The following is a 10118-nucleotide window of genomic DNA, read 5'->3' as shown; positions in this document are numbered from 1 at the left end:
AGATAACATAGTGGATGGTAACAGTGAAGTAGAGATAACATAGTGGATGGTAACAGTGAAGTAGAGATAACATAGTGGATGGTAACAGTGAAGTAGAGATAACATGGATGGTAACAGTGAAGTAGAGATAACATGGATGGTAACAGTAGTGATAACATAGTGGATTATAACAGTAGAGTTAACATAGTGGATGATAACAGTGAAGTAGATAACATAGTGGATGATAACAGTAGATATAACATAGTGGATGATAGCAGTGAAGTAGAGATAACATAGTGGATGATAACAGTAGATATAACATAGTGGAGATAACAGTGAAGTAGAGATAACATAGTGGATGATAACAGTGAATTAATGATGATAAGTGCAGTAGTAATGCGCAGAGTGGAGAAGATATGAAAAAATTGAAGTTATGATGATAACAGTAAAGAAGTAATGATAACAGTGAAGTAGTGACGATAACAGCGAAGTAGAGATGATAACTGTAGTAGTGATGATAACAGTGTAGTAGTGATGATAACAGTGAATTACTTGTTATAATAATGTAATAGCGATGATAACAGTGTAGTAGTGATGATAACAGCGAAGTAGTGATGATAGCAGTGTAGTAGTGATGATAACAGTATAGTAGTGATGATAACAGTGAAGTAGTGATGATAACAATGTACTAGTGATGATAACAGTGTAGTAGTGATGATAACAGTGAAGTACTTGTTATAATAATGTAGTTATGATAACAGTGTACTAGTGATGATAAGTGTAGTAGTGACGATAACAGTGTAGTAGTGATGATAACAGTGAAGTAGTGATGATAACTGTAATAGTGATGATAGCAGTGAAATAGTGATGATAACAGGATAGTAGTGATGATAACAGTGTAGTAGTGATGATAACAGTGTAGTAGTGACGATAAGTGTAGTAGTGATAACAGTGAAGTAGTGATGATAACAGTGTAGTAGTGATGATAACAGTGAAGTACTTGTTATAATAATGTAGTAGTGATGATAACAGTGCAGTAGTGATAACAGTGTAGTAGTGATGATAACAGTGTAGCAGTGATGATAACAGTGTAGTGATAACAGTAGTGGTGATAACAGTAGTAGTGACGATAAGTGTAGTAGTGATAACAGTGTAGTAGTGATCACAGTGTAGTAGTGATAATAAGTGTAGTAGTGATAATAACAGTGTAGCAGTGATAACAGTGAAGTAGTGATAACAGTAGTGATAACAGTGTAGTAGTGACGATAACAGTGTAGTAGTGATAACAGTGTAGTAGTGATAACAGTGATAACAGTGTAGTAGTGATGATAACAGTGTAGTAGTGATGATAACAGTGAAGTAGTTATGAAAACAGTGTAGTGATGATAACAGGGAAGTAGTGATGATAACAGTGAAGTAGTGATGATAACAGAGTAGTGATCATAACAGTGTAGTGATGATAACAGTGAAGTACGTGTTATAATAATATACTAGTGATGATAACAGTGTAGTAGTGATGATAACAGTGAAGTACTCGTTATAATAATGAAGTAGTGATGATAACAGTGAATGAACTCGTGATGATAAGTAGTACTCGTTATAATAATGTAGTAGTGATGATAACAGTGTAGTAGTAATGATAACAGTGAAGTAGTGATGATAACAGTGAAGTAGTAATGATAACAGTGTAGTAGTGATGATAACAGTGAAGTAGTGATGATAACAGTATAGTAGTGATGATAAGTGTAATGATAACAGTGAAGTAGTGATGATAACAGTAGAGTGGCGATCATAACAGTGTAGTAATGATGATAACAGTGAAGTAGTGATGGTAACAGTGTAGTGATAACAGTGTAGTAGTGATGATAACAGAGAAGTACTTGTTATAATAATGTAGTAGTGATGATAACAGTGTAGTAGTGATGATAACAGCAGTGATAACAGTGTAGTAGTGATAACAGTATAGTGATGATAACAGTGAAGTTGTGATGATAACAGTGAAGTAGCGATGATAACAGTGTAGTAGTGATGATAACAGTGAAATAGTGATAACAGTATAGTGATGATAACAGTGTAGTAGTGATAAGTGTAGTAGTGACGATAACAGTGTAGTAGTGATGATAACAGTGTAGTAGTGATGATAACAGTGAAGTAGTGATGATAACAGTGTAGTAGTAATGATTAGTGTAGTAGTGATGATAACAGTATAGTAGTAATGATAACAGTGCAGTAATTATAACAGTGTAGTGATGACAACAGTGTAGTGATAACAGTGTAGCAGTGATGATAACAGTGAACTAGTGATGATAACAGCAGTAGTGATAACAGTGTAGTAGTGACGATAACAGTGTAGTGACGATAACAGTGTAGTAGTGATGATAACAGTGTAAAGTGACGATAACAGTGTAATAGTGACGATAACAGTGTAGTAGTGATGATAACAGTGAAGTAGTGATGATAACAGTGTAGTGATGATAGCAATGTAGTAGTGATAACAGTGTAGTGATGATAACATAGTAATAATAACAGTTAAATAGTGATAACAGTATAGTGATAACAGTGTAGTAGTGATAACAGTGTAGTAGTGATGATAACAGTGTAGTGATGATAACAGTGAAGTAGTGATGATAACAGTGTAGTAGTGATGATAACAGTGAAGTAGTGATGATAACAGTGTAGTTGTAATGATTAGTGTAGTGATGATAACAGTATAGTAGTAATGATAACAGTGTAGCAATGATAACAGTGTAGTCGTGATGATAACAGTGAAGCACTTGTTATAATAATGTAATAGTGATGATAACAGTGCAGTAATGATAACAGTGTAGTGATGACAACAGTGTAGTGATAACAGTGTAGCAGTGATGATAACAGTGAACTAGTGATAACAGTAGTAGTGATAACAGTGTAGTAGTGACGATAACAGTGTAGTAGTGACGATAACAGTGTAGTAGTGACGATAACAGTGTAGTAGTGATGATAACAGTGTAAAGTGACGATAACATTGTAGTAGTGACAATAACAGTGTAGTGATGATAACAGTGTAGTGATAACAGTGTAGTGATAACAGTGTAGTAGTGATGATAACAGTGTTGTAGTGATGATAACAGTGAAGTACTGAGAGTGATGGTAACAGTGTAGTAGTGATCATAACAATGTAGTAATGATGATAACAGTGTAGTAGTGATGATAACAGTGTAGTAGTGATGATAACAGTGTAGTAGTGATGATAACAGTGTAGTAGTGATGATAACAATGTAGTAGTGATGATAACAGTGTAGTAGTGATCATAACAATGTAGTAATGATTATAACAGTGTAGTAGTGATCATAACAGTGTAGTAGTGATCATAACAGTGTAGTAGTGATGATAACAGTGTAGTAGTGATCATAACAATGTAGTAATGATTATAACAGTGTAGTAGTGATCATAACAATGTAGTAATGATGATAACAGTGTAGTGATGATAACAGTGTAGTAGTGATGATAACAGTGTAAAGTGACGATAACAGTGTAATAGTGACGATAACAGTGTAGTAGTGATGATAACAGTGTAGTAGTGATGATAACAGTGTAGTAGTGATGATAACAGTGTAGTAGTGATGATAACAGTGTAGTAGTGATGATAACAGTGTAGTAGTGATGATAACAGTGTAGTAGTGATGATAACAGTGTAGTGATGATAACAGTGTAGTAGTGATGATAACAGTGTAGTAGTGATGATAACAGTGTAGTGATGATAACAGTGAAGTACTCGTTATAATAATGTAGTAGTGATGATAACAGGGACGTAGTGACGGTAACAGTGAAGTAGTGATGATAACAGTGTAGTAGTGATGATAACAGTGTAGTAGTGATGATAACAGTGTAGTAGTGATGATAACAGTGTAGTAGTGATGATAACAGTGTAGTAGTGATGATAACAGTGTAGTAGTGATGATAACAGTGTAGTAGTGATGATAACAGTGTAGTAGTGATGATAACAGTGAAGTACTTGTTATAATAATGTAGTAGTTATGATAACTGTAGTAGTGATGATAACAATGAAGTAGTGATGATAACAGTGAAGTACTTGTTATAATAATGTAGTTATGATAACAGTGTAGTAGTGATGATAATAGTGTAGTAGTGATGATAATAGTGTAGTAGTGATGATAACAGTGTATTAGTGATGATAACAGTGTAGTGATGATAACAGTGAAGTAGTGATGATAACAGTGTAGTAGTGATGATAACAGTGAAGTAGTGATGATAACAGTGTAGTAGTGATGATAACAGTGAAGTAGTGATGATAACAGTGTAGTAGTGATGATAACAGTGAAGTAGTGATGATAACAGTGAAGTAGTGATGATAACAGTGTAGTAGTGATGATAACAGTGTAGCAGTGATGATAACAGTGTAGTAGTGATGATAATAGTGCAGTAATGATAACAGTATAGTAGTGATGATGACAGTGTAGTAGTGATGATAACAGTGTAGTAGTGATGATAACAGTGTAGTAGTGATGATAACAGTGTAGTAGTGATGATAACAGTGAAGTACTTGTTATAATAATGTAGTAGTGATGATAACAGTGTAGTAGTGATGATAACAGTGTAGTAGTGATGATAACAGTGTAGTAGTGATGATAACAGTGAAGTACTTGTTATAATAATGTAGTAGTTATGATAACAGTGTAGTAGTGATGATAACAGTGTAGTAGTGATGATAACAGTGTAGTAGTGATGATAACAGTGAAGTAGTGATGATAACAGTGTAGTAGTGATGATAACAGTGTAGTAGTGATTATAACAGTGAAGTAGTGATGATAACAGTGTAGTAGTGATGATAACAGTGAAGTACTTGTTATAATAATGTAGTACTGATGATAACAGTGTAGTAGTGATAATAAGTGTAGTAGTGATGATAAGTGTAGTAGTGATGATAACACTGAAGTCCTCATTATAATAATGTAGTAGTGATGATAACAGTGTAGTAGTGGTGATAACAGTGATGTAGTGATGATAACAGTGAAGTTATAATAATGTAGTAGTGATTATAACAGTGTTGTAGTGATGATAACAGTGATGTTTCTGGCAAGACAGCAATTGAGTGAATGATCATGAAAGTGCTTCCTCATCCTGCCTCTGTAGAGAACAACTGGTTACAAAAAAAAAAAAAAAACTGTGGGAGCACTAAACTTGCAGATATCACATAGCATCTTGGAAGAATAGGAAACAATCAGGTTTAATCTAAGGATGGCAATATTTCCAATGGCTTAGATTAACCTTTCATTGTCCAGACCTCTGATCTGATTATTGCTCTCAGTGTCCGAGAATTTAAAAAAAAAATATTTCTTTTGTTAATGATTTTATTTTTATGAAGGTAACAAACCAAAACAAAATATTCCCATGAGTACTTACCAAGATGTGAAGTTGACAGTGAGTGGCTGCCGGCAACATCGGCGACTTGCCATGTACTCCATATTATTTTCCTTATTGGGGGGGGTTCACTTTTTCTTTTCTTTTTTAATATTTTATTTTCTCCAGTATCTTTTGTGACCTGCGAGACCAACATACTGTATATACATCCACTCATTGTATTCAACACAATAACAGCACTAATATTGTCATCAGGACCCCAATGGAAATAAGTCACTTTGACTCTTTTGGGTTATCCTAGGTTCTCTACACATATGCTGCTATGTATGATAATCTATGTAACTGTATTTGTGTATACCTGAATAAACTTACTTACTAACTGACCTAATTTGCCCCAAATGCTCTGCATAACATGCAGCTGTATATATAGTAGTATGTCATTGATGTCAGCTAGGCCTGTATACCTTATACATGTACATACTTGTAGAAATAGATACAGGCATAGCTGACATCAATGACATACTACTATATAGACAGTATTATATTACAGTATTATTATTCCTGTCAGACACAGCAACATTTTGGGGTCCTGATACAGGGAATTCTTCACTTGCCTAACCTACAGGCATGACCTACTTCCACCTTGGATTTGTCCCATATGATACTGCCTATGATTGCTTCACCTCACTTGTCTATAGTATATAAGCCACTTCTTTGTGCATTTTTTTTTTTTTGTTTTTTATTCGCCGGTATTCTCCCAGCCTGGGTCTTTTCCAAGTAGTGGTGACCCGGCCTTGGCTCCCTATCTGGGGAGTGTCTCGAGACCTAAGTCTCCCATGGGAGGAGGTACAAGTACCCCCTCATCTTTGGGACCAACTGTCCCCAGGCCTAGCCACAGTCCCCGCCCTCACGGGGCTTGTAGGGAGAAGCTAGGCCTCTGGTCTGCCATCTGCCCCGTCCCAAAGGGGCTCGTGGGGATGGCAGTCTCATGAGCTGCAGATGGTAGCAAGCTCAGGCCTTCGCCTCTTTCTTTGTGCATATGCTGCAATCTTTTCAAGATTGATGGACTGATTACATCAATTCAAGGCTCAGGGACTGCTTACCTCAAACTCCTGATCTTCACCATTCTTCTTTGTTTAGGACTGATGAAGCCACTGTGTGGCAAAATGTTTCCTCAGTAAAGATACCCAAGTGTTGCTCATGTGTCTAATTTTTCAAAGTACCTGTTATTTTCCCTGCCAATTTCCTTCAGGGAATGGTCAAAGAAGAGTTCAAAGAATTCCAGTTCACTTACAGTGTTCCCAAGGGTACAATTTGGCAGGATTCCACTGTGACTGTCATCATCAAATTGATAGGGACTGGGCCCAAAATTTGCACTTTGCTGTCATTCCCAGATGCAGTTTGTTGGTGAATACTGGATATTAGTAGCTGAATGTGGTCATGTTTGTGTCTGTCGTGTGGGGCTGATTGAGAATGCCTTGGGTCATGGACATGCTGAGTCAGTAGCATGGGTCCCACCCTGGGCTGTTGCTGGTGCCACACCCAGCATGGCACCACCACCTACCAATGCATGCAGTCATTTTCCATCCCAATTGTAGCCACTTCGTCGCTTTCACTATCTGTTCCTGGTGTAGGGCCACAAGATGTACTCCATACCCTTGGAATTGCACATGGCACACTACCAGACCGCATGCGGCATCACATAAACCGATTCTTCACTGGTGAATATTCTTCCTCGCTGTCGGTACTCGAATGGTCATCAAGAGCAATAAAATCAAAGTCCACGTCGGTGTCATCACCATTACGTGCTCACATTTGAGGCCTGGCCAAAGGAAAATATAAGCTTTTGCTTATGGCAAGGTACAACTGAGCATGACCCAGATGGACCAGCATCAGAGGTAGAATGTTGAGGGTCATCAAGGTTTTCGGCACTATTCTCAGTATCCTGAGCATTGCTTGCAGTCACAAATTGTTCAAAACCATAGAATTCCTTTTCCCTTCCACTTCCATTTGTGTTAGAACTGTCACTTGGGAAGAGGAGATTCTCAATTCGACAGGGAGTAAGGTACAGAGATGGTGTTCTACAATGCAATGTGAGCACCCCAGTATTTTATTTACTGCACACAACTGACCACACAGACCCATTATATCATATATAGGCCTATGAGCATATGTCCATACCGTAGTACTGTGGCATGAACAGTGAAAGGGTTAAGGATTCCTCACCAGTATCAAAGTACCGTACCTCATTCAAGGAAATGTATTCATACAGTTTCAATATTCTGAAAGCTGGCTTACTTCATCCATTTCCCATGATGTAAATTGTCTGTGCATACAATTAGTTGCTTGTGTTTCTTTTAAGTATTAAAAAGATGTAAATTTAAAAACAATGAAAATGTATTAATTTTATTAATTTACAACTGGTCAAATTTATGAAAACAATCTGATTTACCCTACCTGGATTATTTCACAAAGATGACACTACCTCCTGCCTCGGTGGGACATGGCCGGTTTGTTGAAAGAAGAAGACACTACCTATATTCAAATAGCTACATTATTTAGAAATTATTGTGCCATTAACTTCTTTCAAATCTGCATCACCATGAGCATATATACATGTTTGAGATGGCAAAGGACAGCCCATAATGTGGCTGACATAGAACCAGCAAGGTTTTGTCTTGATACGACTGCTTGGCACTTTTGCTTTCCATATTGGTATTGGAATCTGTCAAAGAAACACAAATTATTATGCTATTGTATTTATTAGTCAAGATCATTTAAAACTTATTTTATCACAACTTCTCATATTATTGCAATCATAAGATGGAAGTCTTCAAGGAAGTACCTAGATGCCTATGCAGGGCTACTTCCTTGGATCAAACCTGACTGCCTCTTATTCCCCATCCCCTAAACACTGAATAGCCCCTATGGGTTTAGTGCTTCCTTATGAATGCATGATATTGATAATAATAATAAAAATAATAAGAGTGATCCCTTGTTTAATGACCATTCACATAACATAATTCTGAATACCCCCCATTCCCCATTAACAACTGGCTCCTGCTTGTTTAACCCTTTGACTGTTTTGGTCATATATATATACGTCTTGCGCTCCACTGTTTCGGACGTATTAATACGCGTAAATTCTAGCGGCTTCAGATCAAGCAGGAGAAAGTTGGTAGGCCCTCATGTGAGAGAATGGGTCTGTGTGGTCAGTGTGCACCACATAAAAAAATCTTGCAGCACGCAGTGCATAATGAGAAAAAAAAACTGACCGTTTTTTTTATTAAAACGCCGACTTTGAGGTGTATTTTCGTATAGTATTTATTGTTGTATTCTCATTTTCATGGTCTCATGTGATAAAATGGAAAACATATTACAGAAATAGAGATGATTTTGATTAGTTTCACAATGAAAATGACCTTGAAATTGAGCTCAAAGTAGCAGAAATGTTGGATTTTTACCAATGTTCAGGAGTAAGCAAATTACATCACACATCCAATACATGTCAACTGGGGAGTCTAATATTCTTTCACTAGTGCACTGATATTGTTTATACCATTTTGACAATAATGCAGTAGTCTGCATAACAGTAAATTTTGTATTTTTTGCATGAATAAAAAATCAAAATAGAATGCAATAGTAATATAAGAGGGGCCTAGAGATGTGACTAATGAACAGAGGATATGTTATTTTAGTGCCAAGATTGTCTACATTGTTTATTCTGGACCCTATTTTGAAATTGGCATCTTTTTTAATATGCGTGAAATTGGCCAAATTGCCAATTTCTGACCACTTTACTGGGTAGTTCAAATCGGTAAATGGGCGGTTTCTTGTACTCAACTGATAGAAAAAATGGAGATCTAAAGAAATAGCTATGAGTTTGGTCAACTGGAACAACGGAATTGGCCAAAAACAGGGCTCAAAGTCGGCGAAATCGCCGATGCGCATATGTCGCCGAGACCACTAACTTCACGGGAGAGTAATTCCATGAGTTTTCGACCAAATTTCATACTTTTGGTGTCATTACCATCGGGAAAACATTCTCTATCATTTCATAAGAAAAAATAATTTTTTTTTTCCAAAACTTTTGCGACATAGAATGACAATTTCAGAAAGGGGCTTGCGACAGTCAAAGGGTTAACAACAAAATTTCAGGTTCTGAACTGTCTTTTCCCCTGATGAACAACCACTTCCTCTTACAATGACTTGATAATGTTAATAATGTTTATCACCTCAAATACATCCACAGATGAGACTAAATTAGCCATTACCTGAGCCAGCATTCAACACTCGCAATATTTTTATATGCTTTGCATCATCAGTTAAAATGCGAGGGTAAATGGGGACAGAAGTTGAATGAATGATGGTGAAACATTTTAATGATTCCTAGATCAACTATTGCTGTTGAAAGAATGCTACAGCCTAAAGTCCATCACAACACTTTAACCCAGCTAGGGTCAGCCTAAGAGCCGCTGCAACCATTCAACAAAACAGTAACAAAGTACAGTGTGACATTTCTCATCATATTTTTATATTTTTTCTTAGTTTTTTGTGTCATTCACCCATAAATCAGGGGTCATAACACCACTATGCCTCTGTGAAACAATGGTAAAAGAAGAAAGGAGTGGTGGGAGGTATAATATGTAATTTGAAATTGTTCCTCTCTCAGGCAGATTAGATCATGTGTATAATGTTCTCCCTCACAGACAAATCAGACCATGTTTTGCTCCCATTTTATGCCCTCATAAAATGGATGTATAACACCATTATTCGCC

The 10118-nt window shown here is 36.5% G+C and overlaps 1 protein-coding gene across 4 annotated transcripts in view; it reads right to left on the bottom strand.

The window, feature by feature from the left end:
- Window positions 1-7732: 7732 nt before the first annotated feature.
- Window positions 7733-10118, bottom strand: part of LOC128684808 (probable tRNA (uracil-O(2)-)-methyltransferase) — a 57750-nt gene continuing 55364 nt past the window's right edge. For all 4 annotated transcript variants that reach the window (XM_070101039.1, XM_070101046.1, XM_070101029.1 and 1 more), the window contains one exon: window positions 7733-8065. In XM_070101039.1, coding sequence (XP_069957140.1) covers window positions 7895-8065 — 171 coding nt within the window. In that variant the 3' untranslated portion in view covers window positions 7733-7894. The remainder of the gene's footprint in view (window positions 8066-10118) is intronic.

This window comes from Cherax quadricarinatus, chromosome 5, assembly GCF_038502225.1.
Source record: "Cherax quadricarinatus isolate ZL_2023a chromosome 5, ASM3850222v1, whole genome shotgun sequence".
NCBI classification, from domain to species: domain Eukaryota; kingdom Metazoa; phylum Arthropoda; class Malacostraca; order Decapoda; family Parastacidae; genus Cherax; species Cherax quadricarinatus.
This window is presented reverse-complemented; position numbering and strand designations above follow the sequence as displayed.